This window comes from Pteropus medius, unplaced genomic scaffold (assembly GCF_902729225.1).
Source record: "Pteropus medius unplaced genomic scaffold, Ma_sr-lr_union100, whole genome shotgun sequence".
In the NCBI taxonomy this organism is placed as follows: domain Eukaryota; kingdom Metazoa; phylum Chordata; class Mammalia; order Chiroptera; family Pteropodidae; genus Pteropus; species Pteropus medius.
The window spans coordinates 4,361,691-4,379,663 of record NW_024349803.1 but is presented as its reverse complement, the minus strand read 5'-3'; the positions used below and the strand labels follow the sequence as shown (position 1 = coordinate 4,379,663).

Genomic DNA, 17,973 nt, shown 5'->3' with positions numbered 1-17,973 from the left:
CCATTTTATATACTCATACCCAGAAAATATGAAAAACATATTTTCCGGAATTATAAATGTCATATTTTTTAAATCCCAAAATAAGCATTTGCTTTCTCCCTTTGGACTTAGGATAGAATTCACTTTGCATCTTAGTGTCAAGGACACTCTCAATACCTGTAGTATAGTCCTGTCTTGCGACCATTTTGTTGTGAAGGATGTTAGTCTTAAAAGAATAACTCCTGTAAATTGAATTAAATCATTTATTTTCTGGTATTAAACTATTTTGTGAAAATTTTGTCCAAATAATGATATCAACAGCATGAGATTGTTTAATTTTATTAGTACTATACCTTGTCATTTAAATTTTAAGGAGTTTAAATAAGTTTGATAATTAAGGTAGACTTGAACGTTTACTTTAGATTTTTGTTTGTTTTTTTATAGGACAACATCAAAAATAAATGGTATAGAATATGTTCCTTTTATGAATATTGACCTGAGGGAACGTTTTGCCTATCCGATGCCTTTCTGGTAAGTAAGCACTATTGAAATTTTGACTTCCAAGATCATTTTAATTTTTCAGTACTTTCTCCATACTCTGAAGCCCAATTAAATTCATAGTCTTCAAATTAAAATTTGTAATAAAAAATTTTGAATGAAAAATAAATTTTTGAAACGCATAGATTTGTTGCCCTTGCTCTAGAAGAGGTTTGAAGAAAGGTAGATATTTTTTCTTTTGTGCTGCACATCAATTTTAGAGAAATAGTATACAATATACTGCCAACACACAGTGAGTAGAGGGTAATGGATACAAAGGTGCATTTGGCACCAGAGACCTGGATTCAAGTACCAGTTTCCTATTTCTTAGCAAGTTATTTAATCACTTTAAGTATTTCCCAAAAATATTTGCTTTTATAGAATTGTTTTGCAGATTCAATGAGTAATGTGTATATAAAGTACTTTAGCATAATACTTAGCATATGGTCATTACTCAGTAATTAACTACTCTCATTATTAGCCTTGCAGAGTTTCTCAAGAGCCAGCATGGAGATGAGTAGCTTCTTAGGTCCTTTTGAACAAATCAGCTTGTATTGTTAATGGCTCCATTCTAATGAAACTCAATTTCTCAAATGTGACCATGCTATATTAAACTTTAAAATTACATTCTTAAAATAAGTATAAAAGAAAAAAATAAATGACTATAAAAGAATTTAGGTTGCTCTTTTGTTTTCAGTTATCTATATTGTTGTTGTTTTTTTTAATTGAGGAGTATGAGCAGATTGACTGGATTTGTGTTTAAGTGTGAAAAGCCAGATTTGACCAGGAAATTATTTTAAGATGACATAAATATAGCTATGATCACTATACCAAAAACAAAAACTAAGAAATTTAATTTTGGTTTCGAGTCATCATTTAAGATTAATTTTATTATTTTTTTTTTAATTTTGTTATTATTACCTTAGTGATAGATTGGGCAAGCTGCCATTATCACCTAAACAAAAAGCTACATTTTCCAAATGGGTACGCCCAGAAGACCTCACCAACAATCCTACAATGATTTATACTGTGTCCAGTTTCAGCATAAAGCAGGTAAACATTTATTTTGTATAATTTTATATGAAAGCTAACATTTTAAAGTAATTTAAATATAGATTTGACTTTTTCTTAGACTTTTTAAAATGTGAATATAATTGGAAAAATTATTGTGCATACTTCAGCTTAGAAATACTGAGATAATAAAAGTATGAATAACTTTTGAGCAATCACAGATTTTTATATAGACCCTATTTATTGATACATGCTTGCAGGTGAGAAAGTTGACAATCTGAATTTCACCTTGGTGAGAAAATAGATATAAAAGATAGATATTGGGCTTATTTAAAACATTTTATTATTGGAATCACAATATGGCTTTATTGCAAACATTTAGTTAAGTTTTGAAGTCACAGATGTCTTCCACGTTAGAATAAAAATAATGATCCTGAAATATTATGATTTAAGAATCTTTTGATAGGCATATTTATCTTAATTGGTCATGTTATAATAAACCAACTTTAAAAAATGCCTTTAAATTTTTTGTCATTAAAAACAGTGTGATTCAGTGCGTATGCTTTTATTCATGTAAGGAATGCTTCGCTGAAACACTTTATTTGGTTTTTCTAGGATTTGTTTGACCAAAATACGTGCACATTGGCCATGTGGCATTTCTATTTATATTCCCCTACTCAAGCAATAGTCAGGATATTTAGTATAAAAAGTCAGGTGCTAGATGCAGTGGTTAAATATTGTGGTAATGTTGAAATTACATGAATGAAATATATTAATAAATTCTTATTAACAGACAATAGTATCAGATTGTTCCTTTGTGGCATCACTGGCTATCAGTGCAGCTTATGAAAGACGGTTTAATAAGAAGTTGATTACCAGGTAAAATTTTATATATTTGTCCCTTTAGCCCTTTTCATATGTTTTCCTCTTAAATAGAAATTTAAAACTTAGGCCTTATGGACAGAAAATGAAGAGGGCATAATACTCAGAATATAATGGCCCTTGCGTGTTAAGCAGATGATTTGTGAATGTGAACAGATTTACCGAAACAGTCTAAGAATGTGTACACATGTAGTTAATATATACAGAATAAATATGTTTTGAAATAGATGAAGTTGGTCAAAATAAAATCATGTCATGTTTATTTATAATTGCATTTACTGTGTGGTAGCCACTAGCCGGCTACATGTGGATATTGAACACTTGAAGTGGCTAGTCTGAATTGAGATGGACTAGTCTAAAATGCATCAGCTTTTGAAAACAGCACAAAAAAATGTGAAATTGGAGAATATCTCATTTTTATATTAATTGCACATCAGAATTATATTTTGGAAATGTTGGATTAAATAAACTATTATTAAAATTAGTCTTACCTTTCTTTAACCTAAAATATAGAGTAATATAAAATAATGTGATATGAAATAACCTTTCTGTTGGCTAGAACTGCTTAAAATGTACTGAAATGTTATTGAATTACTTTTTCAATTTTTAAAAGTTTTTTTGGCTTAAAGTAATTCATTATAATAATTAAACATCATAAGTTTTTCACAATTTTTCCTGAGTGTTTTGGTGTGTTAAGTTCTGAAAGTACAAAGATGAATTAGACAGACCTTAGTTTCAAGCTATTTGCCTTCTTGGATAAACAGACCTTATAATATAATATGCAGTGTGTGAAAGACAGTTGATACTGTTTTTATCTTATTGGATAATTTTGTGTAACTATATCATAATTGTGCTAACGTCTGTCAGAGTTGTAGTTAGTTGCCTTAGTTGGAATTAATTGAAATGCTCTTTACTTTTGGGGGCCAATAGTAGGTTATTTTAATTGGCTTAAAATATATCTACTTAAAAGATGATTTATTAGAGTATATTGTTAAAAACTGAGCATCTTTCAGAATATTGTGAAATTTATGTCTTGCTGTGTGATCTCATAAGATATTTTCTTCATTTATCTACATTTAAAAAGCATTTTGATTAGGGTAAAATTCTTTTTCTAGGCCTACTATAGAAAAATATTCTGTTTATTTTTATAAAATTGCCAAGACAATATATGTCTACTGAATATTAATGTTGATATTTTAATATTTTTTTTTACAAAAGCATAATTTACCCTCAGAATAAGGATGGTGAGCCAGAGTACAATCCATGTGGAAAGTATATGGTAAAACTTCACCTCAATGGTGTCCCAAGAAAGGTGAATAATGTCTCTTCCCACCCCAACCTCTTCTCTCTTACCTTCCCTACCTTTGAACCTTGAGTAGAATCATTAAGAAATGTTGCTTGTATAAACATTTAAAAAACATGTAGACATTTAAACATTTAGTTGGTTTGTAATATACATAATACTGTCAATAATGTGTTAATAATTAAAAATCATGACGAATATAAAGTTGTTTTTTTTAATGGTTTTGGGAAAAGTTATGGCAAGTTCCAAAAAGTAATTATTTTAGATATAATGTACATTTTTAGAATCCCTAATAATTTTGATGGTAGAGTCATAATAACATCTAATGAGTTGGCTCAAGGTTATCACCTGACAGGAAGAATAGCTTGTAAACTTGAATAAAAGATCATGTAATATTTTTAAATAATCAGATTCTAGAAATAGGAAACTGTCAGTCATTACCTTAATAATAGACAGCATTCCTTTCACTTTATCAGTATGAAAGGTGGGTTTTACTTGATAGAGAAGATTTTAAAATATTTTGTACCACCTAAAAAAATTAATGTTATCTTTCTCCAGGTGATAATTGATGACCAATTACCTGTCGATCATAAGGGAGAATTACTCTGTTCTTATTCTAACAACAAAAGTGAATTATGGGTTTCTCTCATTGAAAAAGCATACATGAAAGTCATGGGAGGATATGATTTCCCAGGATCTAATTCAGTAAGTAATAAGATGATCCAGACACAGACTTATACCAATATGACTTTTTTAAATTTGAAAAATTACAGATGATATTTTTGTTTAAAGGAAAAGAAAACAGATTATGAACCCCTGAAAAATGCTGATTTTATTATGGGAGTACATATTTTTTAAGATTAGCACATCATACAATTAAGTTCTCAATATTTTCCATAGGTTCTACAACTTGAAGCAAAATTATGTATAATTAATCCAGTTTTACTGTAGGCTAATTGAGATAAATAAGAATTAAATTCCTATGGCATCTCATCAATGTTATAAAGAAACTGTGTTATTCAAGGACTTCCTGTATAGATTTGGTATTCAAGAAAGCCTAAAATGTATGTGTCAGCTCTTATGTTGGGATAAGGATCAATTAAACAGTGTTCCTTTCCAAACAAGCCTCTTCAGGTCTAAGGGATGTGTCATATTGTCATCCTTATATATATATATATTTTTTGATTTGTAAATTCAAGGATTTTTTTTGTTTTTTAGTTTTTCCCAACCTTAACATGACTTAACCTGTAAAATAGAGGTGTCATTTTTCTTTATTGTATAAGTTAAACCAGAAATTAGCATGACCAAATTATGACAGTAACCAGCCTGTGGCCCTAAAAATGGTATTTAACCTTTCTCAGCATTTTCACTTGTCCGTAATATGAGGATAATACCCACCTTCAGTGTTGTAAAGATTAAGTGGTATAATTAATATATGAAAATCACCATCATTCATACTTGGCTAGTTTTCTTGTCTAGTTCTCAGCCTCCTTCTTTCTTCTGGTTCTTGTAATGCTAGTCAGAGAATGCATAAGTCAGAGTTAAATGCAGTAGGATGTTAAAATTTCTTCCCAGTATACATGCTCAATGGCTCTAGCCTTCAAATACTTTTTTAGTTTAGCTTTCTGATCCATTGCATGTTAATTTACCTGGTGTAGTTCAGAGAGAGAAAGAATGAGAATATATGTAAAACATTAGAAAAATAACTATCATATTGTAAAAACCATTAAATGGTGAACTACATGATTGTCGTCATTATTAAAGCAGTTTCTTCTGTTAAATGTTTTGAGTTTTCATCGTTGTTTATCTGTAAAACATTCTGTTATATTCAGGAAAAGCAGCATAGATTATAAGTAAAAGATAAGCTTGTTCTTAAATTAAATCCAGGTAGGAATTTGAGTTAAATAAGAAATGTATTACTGATAGAAAACAACTTACTACCTTCTGGTTTATTTCTTTCAAAATCATTATATCAAATCTATGAGATTTAATAGTACCCTGGGGATGTATCTAAGAGCTTGAAAAAAATAATTCACAGTCCTGAAACGTGTTTATATTGTAGAATATTGATCTTCATGCACTGACTGGGTGGATACCAGAAAGGATCGCCATGCATTCAGATAGCCAAACTTTCAGTAAGGATAGTTCTTTCAGAATGCTTTATCAAAGGTAAACATTTTCTTCTCTCTCTCTCCCTCTTTCTTTTTTTTTGGTAAAAAAAAAAATCTTAATTTTATGCCTTATTTAGAATAGATATTGCAGAGGTTGTCGTTTTCAGTTATTAGGGAAATTGGTTTTTTTTAAAGCTTCACTTTATGTACTTACTGCAACCAACCCTCAGTTATCCTCGCTGAAGGATATACAGTTAGTCCAAATTATAGGTAATCTAAAACACTTGAATCAGGAGTATGTGATATGGGAAAATTATTTTGTACTTTCTTAGTACTTACCAGTTGAGGAAGGTGAGAAAAGAGAAGTCTGAGAACATAAAGAAGATAAACTTAAGCCTTAAATGGATAATTTACATATAGTGTGGGGAGTGCCTGTTAGCTCCTAGTTCATTTCACAGACTAAGGCAGTGGGTAGATATAGCCACCTTCACTTCAGAAATCATTGCTAACATATAGGGTCTGGAAAGTTGTCTATACAATAATATACAATCACTAGAAAACTCAGCGATTTGATAAATGATACTGCTTTGGGGGAAGTACATTTGGCATTTCACATCTTCATCATTATTTGTAAATCATTTGAAAATTTAGCATTTTCTTCTTTCATTGAAAAGATTCTACCTGAGAACTAAGTCGTCTAAAACTGGGGTGGGACAGTAATTTATCAGATGTGCTGTAAAATGGAAGTATACCTTTTTTAATATATGTTCTGCCAAAGTGAGCACAGAAATGTACTTCTTATTGAAAGTTCTTCAGGGGGTGTTGGGAATACCTTATTTTAGAAAAAAATTCAGATTATGTGGAAATTTTCATGTGGACCATTAGACTAAAAGAAAGATGGTGTGATCGGAGATTACAAATGAGTTTTCTTTTCATTCTTTGTCTATTGGTGTCATTCCAGGTTTCACAAAGGGGATGTCCTCATCACTGCATCAACTGGAATGATGACTGAAGCTGAAGGAGAGAAATGGGGTCTGGTTCCCACACATGCATATGCTGTTTTGGACATTAGAGAGTTCAAGGTTCGCCTTCAATTTTTTTCTCTTATTTTTCTTGTTTGTTAATAAGACATCGCAGGATTCCCAAATGATGTCTTAGACTTTTGAACACTGACAAATCAAGGTTTAGTAACGTTTTAGAATCATTTTACCTAAATGATTAAACAACTTGACCTGTCTGCCACTGGGAATTATGAAATAAAAAGATGGGAAATGTAATGACATTGACAGCATAAATATTGATGACAGAACAGAAATATATACTTCTTTCTCTTTTCCATAAAACTAGCAGAGTTAAGGTGAATACACAGCCCTCAGAATTCTGGGCTGCATGTTGGTGTTGGGGGTCAAACACAACGTTAGGCTCTAGAGCATAGTAGACAGTAAGTAAATTCTTGTGAAAGGACCAAAAAATAATAAGACACCTATGAATAAGAAACATGCCCATGGGTTTGCAGGTGTTTCTCTTCGTAGCAGCCCTTGCATTCTATCAGGCCTTTCAGACCCTTTCTCTGTGCCCAGATGTTAGAATGGTTGACTTTATTTCTTCTCAAGTATTGATTATTTTCAACTGAAAAATAGATCTGGTCTATGGATTAGAAAATACAAAATTTATTAAAGAAGGACTCCTTTCTCTAATGGTATGGTATGTAAGCTGTCTAGTCACTAGAAAGTTTAGCAGTGTCTTTCAGTTTTCCCTGCATTAACTTCTAGATAAAAGTAGTAGTCAACAATAACAGGGCACCAGTGTGTTTTAGACTGATTTCCTTATGTGGCACATGGAATTGTATGAATTATAAAGGCAGCAGGGACCTGCTGCAACATTTAAAAATTTATAATCTCAGGGCTTTCTAAATCAGCCAGTCATTGTTGCACCCTTCCCCTGCCATACTATATAGAATTGTGTCTTTCTTTAAAAGTGGCATAAAAATTGACTACTTAAAGCAAAAAAACATAAAAATTTATGTGAAATTGAATAAGCTGAGGTTTGTTTATTTTATAATGTAATTTGCCATAAACAATCAAAACATTAAGAATAACTTGCTATCATTTAGTACTATATACATATAATTTTATTGTTAGAACATTCTTTAAGGTAGGTATTAATAGATGACCAATATTGAGGTGGTAGCAAAAGATTTAAATTTAGATAAATAGTCAATATGAAAATAAGCTTGAATTTGAGGAAAATTTCTGTGAATATTGTATCATTTACTTTGAATAATAAGACTGTTCTCATGTTTCAGAGGAAACTAGACAGATTACATGTTATGAGAAAAATAGGCACCTGTGGTTTGACTTGAAACCAAAAACATTAAAAAATTGCTGAATGCCAATAAAGTAAGAATTTTAAATAACAGCCTTTTTAGTGAAAAATCGGCATTATTCACACAGTATGAATTCCACATGGCAATTGTTCTGTAAAGATTAAGGCATTTTAGAACATGTGTAGATAGAGTAAACTGTGGCCTGGTGACGGGTTTTTCACTGTGATAATGCTCACAATCACTCTGTAATTCTATGAAAGTTACTGACCCAGCTTGAGCAGACATCTCATACTGTGGAATTGGCCTCAATTTCCTTTTGTTTCCATGAACTCTTTGTAGTCATGGTTGATCTTTGCCTAAAGGCTTCTTCATGTGTGTTAAAATTTATGGAGCTTTTCTTCATTATTTCTGATGGAGTATATATTTGAAGAGTTTTCTGGGTTCATCATTTTTGTGGGTTTCTTTGTTTTTGTTTTGTCTATTTTGAGATACTTCCTTAGTTCTGACTTCTATTTAAAAATATTTCCGTATTTATCTCATTCAGGCATTTGTCTCCAGAACCTCTTTTGTGTAGATACGCCTCATCTTTGACTAAATCTACTCCCAGTCATCTGTCATTCATCACATTCTTCAGTTAGTAAGATTTTCTTCTCTTGAGTGAAAATATTATCCTTTTTGACTGCTTCTAACCTTTCGCATATTCTAAAATCTTCATTTTAATCTCAGCAGTCCTCCTTTGAGTCTTTTTTTTTGTATCCTCCCGAGTGATGTTCCATAGTCTACTATGAAGGTACATCTCAGTTTCAAGCTGCCGTCTCTAAGTCCAGGCATACCTTACCAATGGATTTCTGAAACTATCCAAGGCTTTTCTTTTACTGCCACTTGGAAATAACTTTGCAAGTAGAATGTTTTATTATAAAGCAGTTTCTTTTTTTCGTTTTTTAGCATTTCTTCCCCCTTCCAAGGCCCTCTGAATTGCTGATTCTCTACCCAAACAAAACCTACAGCCATATCTTAGTGTCCTTGAATGTCAGTGATGCCTGGGGCCTGCTTCTGGAAAGTTTAGTAGTAATTTCCTCTGTTTATATATTTTTTCACATTTTTTTATTTTATTGAGGTTTTCTTTTCTCATATATAATTAATCATTGTAAAAAAAAAATAGACATTTGAACCAGAGGGGAGGGGAAAGTTAGATGGGCTCAGGGGCTATCAAATATGTGATGACAGAAAGAAAGCTAACCATGGAAAGTGAACATACAGTGTAAATATATATATGCCTTACTGTTAAAATGTACAGCTGAAACTTATTAGATTTCGTTAACCAATGTCACCATAAAATAATTATTTTTTAAAAAATTAGACACTTGAAAACAATCTGTTTTTAAGGTACAAAATTAATATATATTATGTAGATGTTTAGTATCAATAAATTGTTCAGTCCTTTCTGCTCTTAAGTAAGTTTTGTCTGTTTGATTCAATAGTTCTATAGCAAATATTTTCACAATAATTGTTTTTTCTAAGAATGTTTCCTTGCAATCCTGGCAACTTCAGCTCTTTGCACCAGTGACATTTGAACTAAAATTGGGCTTACTGTTAATGACTAGTATAGTTGCTCTTCAGGTGTTCTTATTTATGCTTCTTTACTTTTTTGTCATGTCTTTTGTAATAGTTTTGTTTGCCTTTATCCTTCAAAGTGGTTCTAAAATCTTCAACCATTTTACATCCCACTTCCAGTTATTTAAAATTTTTTAAAGTGTACTATTGCTCATGGTTTTCTTTTATTTTTTTTTTAATTTTACTTTATTTTATTATTAGTTTCAAGTATACAGTGCATTGGTTAGACATTTAAATAGCTTATGAAACGATCCTTCCTTGATTGTCACCCTCTACACATAGGGTGACAATCAAGGAAGGATCTGCCTCTACACATAAACATTACATTATTGCTGACTGCATTCCGTATGCCATCCTCCCCATCCCAGTAACCATCTATCAACTAATTTGTACTTTAACCCTTCGCTCCTTTATATTTCTTTTTTTAAAAGTGATAGAGTCCTGAAATAAGGCAGAATTCCTGCTCATGTAGAACTAGGTTTTATGAAAAGAAAGGAACTAGAATTCAGTGTGTTAGCTGATATGTGGCAGGGGCAGGAGTGAAGCACAAGTGGTGTAGAAGAAATTGAGAAAAATTGTATTAATGAAGATTCTAGAGAATATAGCCCAAGATAAATGAGTCTTGCTTATGTCTAGAAATCACATTACCCCAGGCCAAGATTTGCCACATTTAAAATAGCAGAATTTGTTTTTTAAAGTCCCCAAAACAGTGATTTATGAAATCATTAGAGAAAAACTATGATTTTCTAAGTTGACGACTTGAAATAAGACAAACATTCTTGGATTTGCAAGCTCTTTTGTTTTTCTGAATCAGAGTAATCAATTCTGTAGACACACCCAGTATTTATTGAGCACTTACCTTAACATTCCATAAACTCAATGGAGACTTCTGAAAAAGAATAATACTGTAACTGGCTCAAGGAGTTTACCATCTTTTTGGAAAGACAAGATTCTTACATTTGCACAAGTAGGAAACACTATAAGACAGGATATTATCTGTTTTAAGTTAATGTAATAGAGTTGTTAGCACTATAAACTTTAGAGGAGAGGTCATTATTAAAAGAAGAAAATTATTGCGTGCTAGATCTTTTGCATATGTTACTTTATTTAATCTTCACAACCATCTTCTAGGAGACATTATAATCATCATTTCATTACATATGAGTAAACAAATACTCAAAGAAGGTAAATGACCAAAGCAGGTGCCCATAAAGCTGTTAAATAGTAGAGGTGGAATTTGGTTCTATTTCATTCTGACTCCAAAGTCTGTGTTCTTTTTTCATCACTGCTCCAGTCTTCAGAGTGACAGTCAATGGAGGAAGAAACTAAAGAAGATCTGAAAGGAAGGGTAGTTAAAAGGGATCATCGAGGGCCTTCCAGGAAAGGGAAACAACATGAGCAAATGCCTTTAGAGGTGGAATCGAATAAGGATTATTTGTGGGGTTGTGAGAGAAAAGACTAGGCTAGAGCCAAAGATACATGGGATGTGAGTACTAGAAATTGGTGAGGACAGAGTAAAGTAGGCTCTGAAAGGACAGAAAATAACCGATGTTCTAAGTCAACCTGATTGGACTCCCTTCATTGACAGAAATGTTCTCTATCTTTGCTGTGCAGTGCATTAGCTACGAGCTTCACATGGTCCTTGAACACTTGAAATGTGGCTAGTGTAACTGAGTAACTGATTTTTAAATTTTTTTTAATTTTATTTTAAATAACCACATGTGGTTTAGTGACTACCATATGGACAGCATAGCTCTAGGGATAGATAGCCATTTACAGTTTTGATCAGATATGTGACATGGTGAAAGTGTTCTTTAAAGAATATTAATTTTAAATTGATGTGGTGGGAAAAGAATTGATAAGTATTCAGAATACATCCTTCCTTAGAGAATGATATAACTAATAAAAATATGGTAATAACTGTTTTGCAACTTTGATGTCTCATGTTTTTTGTGTTTTTTTTTTTTTAAATAGGGGCTGCGATTTATCCAGTTGAAAAATCCATGGAGTCATTTACGTTGGAAAGGAAGGTATAGTGAAAATGATGTAAAAAACTGGACCCCGGAGTTACAAAAATATTTAAACTTTGATCCTCGAACAGCTCAAAAAATAGACAATGGTAAATATATCTTTTTGTAATTTTAATACCATTTGATCTTTAAATACATGTTTTAACAATGTGAGATGTGTTTAACTAATTTGGTATTCATCATTAAGATATTCTTTAGATTAACAAAGACACCTAATTTTCAGGCATATTTTGGATTTCATGGGATGATCTCTGCCAGTATTATGATGTGATTTATTTGAGTTGGAATCCAGGTCTTTTTAAAGAATCAACATGTATTCACAGGTAACTTTTTGTGCATTTCAGGGTATGCTTTATAGTAGTCTCCACTTTTTTTATTTAAAATGAAATGATTAATTTAGGAAGACTAGTATTCTCCTTTTGTCATGCCCACGGTTGACTATCATGTAATAGTTACTTCCTTTAAATTTTGCCTGGTTATGCCAAAAATTTACGGACAGAAAAATCTGATAATTATATCTGAAACACAAAACTTTTTGAAAAGTAATATATTTTAGCTCTATGGGAATTTTAATTACTACCTTCTTTGTTGACTTTATATTTTAGTACTTGGGATGCTAAGCACGGACCTGTGAAAGATGCCTATAGCCTGGCCAACAACCCCCAGTACAAATTGGAGGTGCAGTGTCCACAAGGTGGCGCTGCGGTCTGGGTTTTGCTTAGTAGACACATAACAGACAAGGTACTGATGCCCTTCTTAAGATATTCCATACAGAAATTCTTTGAAATGTAATTAGACCATTGTGAATGAGATATCTAATTTGATCACCAGCCTGTTTGATTTATGTAGGTGGCTTGAAAACTGTATTTTCTTAGCTAAATGTATATTTCCTTCTAAGGAAATTTATCATTTATAATCATACACTTAGAAGTCTTATTCAGAAATCATCCCTGAAGAAAAACAAGGAGTTTATGCTTTTTAGTGAGAGTTTTCATGTTGATTATATATACTTTAGGTCTTAAGAATATTAACATTAAGATATGGTAAAGGGGTTTTGGAAATTTTGAATCATGAGGCCTGCCTGATTCTGTAATGGGTGATGATAATTTTAATAGCCTCAGTCTCCTTTTAATATATTTGTTCATACAGTATGGTCAATATATTGAAAAGACAGCTTAATTCGTAAAACCAGTGTTTTTAATTGCACTAAATAGCTGAAATAAATGCTCTAAAAGTTAGAATTATTCTTTTTATCCACTTAAGAGCATTTTTGAGCCCATTTTTCTAATCACTTTGGATTCTTTGTGCTTTTAGGATGATTTTGCAAATAATCGAGAATTTATCACAATGGTTGTATACAAGACTGATGGGAAAAAAGTATATTACCCAGGTAAGTTTAGTAGGCAAAAATTGAAACAAACATTAAAGTTTTGATTACATGATTAAGTTGAAAATGACAGATTTTATGTAGATAATATGCATAAATTAATTATGCTAGACTAATAGAAACCACTCAAACAGGTGAATGTGTATTTATGCTGCTGTGTGTTTTGCTTTGATTTGTTTTTAATAGAGACCTCAGGAATTTTAGATTTCTCCATTTTTACACATTGCTGTCAGTTTTATTTCTGAAACTTAAATCATATCTTTTTCTCTGATTGAAAAATCTGTGGTTTTTCGTGGATTCTTGGATAAAATCCAAGCTCATCACCATGGTGTATAAAGCTTTTTATATCCGGGCCTTAACAACTTCCCGTCCCCCTTTATCTCAGGCCTCCTTTTCACAGTAGCGACGAGGGCATGACATGTTTAAGAGTAGCCAGCACCACAGTGAGGTGCTGGCTACTCTTAAACATGTCATGCCCTCGTCACCTCTCTTTCCACACAGTTTCTTCTACCAAGAATCTCTCCCCTCCCTGCTCTCTGCCCACATAGTCTTTTTACCCTCTTCTGCATAATGAACATAATTAAGATCCAGCTTATATGTTATTTCTTGTGTGATAACCTTTCTGCCAAAGTGAATCTTCCCTTCTGAGGGCAGCTGAGACATTTAACATATTGAAACCGTTTTTGTTTTCACAGTCAAAAAAATTTATATCACTTACTAAGTGATAGGAACTATTTGTTATAGTCAGGGAGACAGATAAGCAAAAAAATAGTAATGCATGCTTGTAAAGAAACAAATAGGGTCATGTGTTAGTGACGGGTTGCTTGTTGGATGGGTAACCATACAAGGCTTCATTGAGAGGGATAAGAGGAACTCTGAATGACAAAAATGAATCAGTCATTCAAAGAAATAGAGGGAAAAGCAAAAGGAACAGGCAGAGGGAACAGCAAGTGCAAGGACTCTAAAATGAGAAAAAGATTGGGTTTTTTTTGAAACAGGAAAAAGGCCAGTAGGCCTGGGGAGGTATGGTATCTGAAGAGGTCAGAAAGGTATGCAGGCTCAGAAGCTCACATGAGGTTCTGTATGCCACACGAAAGGGTTTGGATGTGTTCTAAGTGTGATGGGAAATCTTTGGAGAGTCTTAATTAGGAAAATGACATGATCTAATTTTTTTTTTTAAGAAGATTCTTAGTAGAATATATTGGAGGGGCAAAAAATGAAAGTAGAGAAACCAGATAGGCAATTTTGGAGAAGTGATGGTGGTTTGAACTTCAGGTGGAGGAAGGGAGTAGATAGATTTGAGTTTCAGTAGGATTTACAGGACCTGAGTTGATATAGGGGGCAAAGACTTATCAAGGATGATTCCTATTTTTTTTGGCTTGAGCAATAGAAAGGTGTACTATTTACTGAGATGGCTAAGTATTGGTGGGTAGGGAGGAGCAGTTAATTTTTGGTTTCGTTAAATTTGATACCCTATTAGATGCCAAGTAGGCATTTAGATTTCTGAATAGAATTCTGGGATAAGGTATAGAGTGTAGGTGTAGATTTAGGAGTAAGGAGCATATAGATGGCATTTGAAGATAGCTCTGTATTAAATCACCTATGGAAAAAAATAAATCATCTATGGAGAGAGCTGTAGGTATAGAGATGAACACCCCAGACCTGACCACTCATGAACTCTGACATCCTAAGGTTAAGCAAAGGAAAAGTTACCATAAAAGAATTTGAACAGAGTACCTGATGAAATACAGAGTAATGTTTCATATAACCTAGGAGAAGAAAGAAAAGAATGGACAACTGCATTGATTGCTATTTTAGAGGCTGATTAAGATTAGGTTAGAGAAGAGACTATTGGATTTAGCATCCTAGCAGTCATTGTTGACCTTGACAGGAACAGAGTTGGAGGAAGGGCAGACTAGAAGGCCAATTGGAGTGGTTTAAGATGAGACTGTGAAGGAAGGAAGCAATTATTGACAGTTCTTTCAAAGAAATGGGCAATGTTGGGGGAGCTGTTATGAAAAGTGATGTTGTTGAGTTTTGTTTTGCTTTATCATAGGAAAATATGGCATTCCTCCCCATTACACTGTGTTGAAGGCATGTAATTGATTCTCAATAGGCAGTATCTCTAAATATTCTGGAACGGGCATGGCACATAGTAGATCGAATGATACATGTTGGGTTAAACCAGCCAAATTTTCCATTTTTGCACATTGGTCATTATACAACCAAGAAAAAGCACAAATGTTGCGACTGTATTCCTAGCATTAAAGCGTTATGTAACTTTCAAATTTTAAATTTCTTTACTCTTTTTACTTGGATTTTTTTAAAAACGGTGCTCCCTTTTTAACAGTGATTTTGCCTTTGTAAGGTACTTTCTGGTTTGTAGATTTATTTTCATCACAGACCTCTGAGATAAATGGAACAGGCCTTATTGTTCCTCATTTGACAGAAGAGTAAACTGAGACATAGAAAGGTTAAAAACCTTGTCCAAGATCATAGATGTGCCCATTCTTTTTCTGTTCGCACTAGATTATACACCTCTAAGCATTAGAGACGTATTACCTATTTGAGATACTAAAATGTTTAGTGTTTCTAATAGATCACATTGTAAATAATTGGTGTTCGTAAATAAGCCAAGTGATATAGCATTGATCTTAAATGACATATGGCAATTAAAATGCATGAAACGATTTTATTATGTCAGCTTCAATGAGACTAACAAAATATATGTCAAGCAGCATTGTTTGTGAAGGCAAAATATTGGAAATAATCTGAATATCCAGATTGTCTGGATAACTAGATGGGGGCTATAGATAAAATGTGTTGTAGTCATACAATAGAATATTAAATAGGCAGTTTTAAAATAAACAAACCATATCTGTGTATAACAACATGAATCTCAAAAACATTGAAAAATGAAAGATGTAAAATAAAACACATACAGTCCTTTTTTTAGATATATGCTCACAGAAATAAATTTACCCATTCATTCTTTTTAAGGGATACGTGTGTGTGAAAGTTTGGAAAGATGTCCTTCAAATCTATCAGAGTGGAATGGAATAAAACGAAGGGTGGCGGTTAAAAGGGACTTTGTTTTATGAAGAAGCTAGTATGGCAAAAAAGAAAAAGTTAATTGAATGATAGGGAATTTTTATATGTTTCTTTGTATCATTTTTAAAATTTTTCCTCAAAAGAAGAAAAAGCTAATCCTAACTTTAAAATCTTATACTAGAGAAAAAGGCGCAACATAGGGCAAGTAATAGGGATTACTTTATACGTTATTGAATATATTCTAAAAGATACTTTTGCTGATTAGAAACTTTTAAAGTTTTATATTGTTTAATTGTAAAGTTTTTAATTGAAATTATAATTCTTTAGTACTATTGTATTTAAAGATAGAATCAATTAAGGGGATGTCTGTTTTTTCTACCATCAACCATAAAACTTAAATTTAAAACTAAAGTCTTCTATAAACACACTTGTTTATTTGCAGCTGACCCTCCCCCATACATTGATGGGATTCGAATTAACAGCCCTCATTATTTGACTAAGATAAAGCTGACTACACCTGGGACCCATACCTTTACATTAGTGGTTTCTCAGTATGAAAAACAGAACACAATCCATTATACAGTCCGGGTAAGTAAACCAATATACAATGACAAAACAATAATATAAAGTACATAATGTGCTCTGTTGTGTAAGTGGGATTATTTCTGAAAAATAATTGTTATCTATAATTGTATTGCTTGTTATCTATGTATATTTGTGTGTATGTTTGTATGTATATCAGTTCGATATTATGACGCTTTCTGCAGAACATACTTTTGAAAAGTAATCTTTTATTTTGAATAACATTTTTAATGAGCATTTTAGTTTTCAGAGTTACAGTTCAGTCTTGAGGTAATGTATGTTGAATATAAGACTTTGAACTTAGGGAATCGATGGCCTATGAACATTGCTCTCATAGTTAGGAAGGTCACTGTAATTTGGTTCTGCTTAGATATTTCCATAGACCAGCAACGGAGCTCAATTTGAATAGATTTTTAGTGACATTGGGGAGCTAACTTCACTCCATCCTTCAGATGCAGATGCCGAGGCCTAGAGAGATGGTGACCTGTCCTGAGTCACACACAGCAGCAGAGAAAGCCAAGACAGATCCCTAGCTTCCCAGTTCCCAGTTCATTAAATCTAACTTGATACCAGGCTGCCTGCAGATCATGATGTTTATATGTGCCAACTAATTTTTCAGTCTTCCAATATATTTTATTACTTTGTTTTTATAAGTATAAACTTTATCAGTACAATAATTTTTTTTAATCTAGGTATATTCAGCATGCAGCTTTACTTTTTCAAAGATTCCTTCACCATACACCTTATCAAAACAGGTAAGAGAATTGTTTCTTAGGATCATAATCTCATAGACCTCTTAGAATTCTTTTTTTTTTTTTCTCATTTTCTCTTTTTATTCACATTTAACAATTTCTTACAAAATAAAAGTATTCTGGGACTTGAAAGGAATAAGGAAAATGTAAGTAGCTTCCACCCAGTCTGGGTTGGAATACAAGGTCTTCAGTGAGCAACATTAAGTGATTCTGTGGGAAGAAATAAGAAGTTCAGAGAAAGATTAATGCAATCTTTGGTCTAAGGAAGGCCATGTGGATAAACCTCTTAATAGAATGAGATTGACTTTGCAAGGCGGGCTAGATGTATAGAGGATGATTTGAGGGAGCATTATTGTCAGGGAGAACAACTTGATTGAAGACTGAGAGATGGAGATGGGGTTCAAGTAG

At 32.4% G+C, this 17,973-nt stretch overlaps 1 protein-coding gene across 2 annotated transcripts in view; it reads left to right on the top strand.

The window, feature by feature from the left end:
• The window catches only part of CAPN7 (calpain 7), a 32,416-nt gene that overhangs the window by 10,872 nt on the left and 3,571 nt on the right, over positions 1 to 17,973 (top strand). The window contains exons 6-18 of one of the 2 annotated variants that reach the window (XM_039837096.1): positions 424 to 510; positions 1,443 to 1,569; positions 2,321 to 2,406; positions 3,628 to 3,721; positions 4,271 to 4,417; positions 5,775 to 5,881; positions 6,785 to 6,905; positions 11,738 to 11,882; positions 12,017 to 12,116; positions 12,399 to 12,534; positions 13,108 to 13,183; positions 16,674 to 16,819; positions 17,506 to 17,568. In XM_039837096.1, coding sequence (XP_039693030.1) covers positions 424 to 510; positions 1,443 to 1,569; positions 2,321 to 2,406; positions 3,628 to 3,721; positions 4,271 to 4,417; positions 5,775 to 5,881; positions 6,785 to 6,905; positions 11,738 to 11,882; positions 12,017 to 12,116; positions 12,399 to 12,534; positions 13,108 to 13,183; positions 16,674 to 16,819; positions 17,506 to 17,568 — 1,435 coding nt within the window. The remainder of the gene's footprint in view (positions 1 to 423; positions 511 to 1,442; positions 1,570 to 2,320; positions 2,407 to 3,627; positions 3,722 to 4,270; positions 4,418 to 5,774; positions 5,882 to 6,784; positions 6,906 to 11,737; positions 11,883 to 12,016; positions 12,117 to 12,398; positions 12,535 to 13,107; positions 13,184 to 16,673; positions 16,820 to 17,505; positions 17,569 to 17,973) is intronic. The other variant, XM_039837097.1, reaches the window with a different exon arrangement.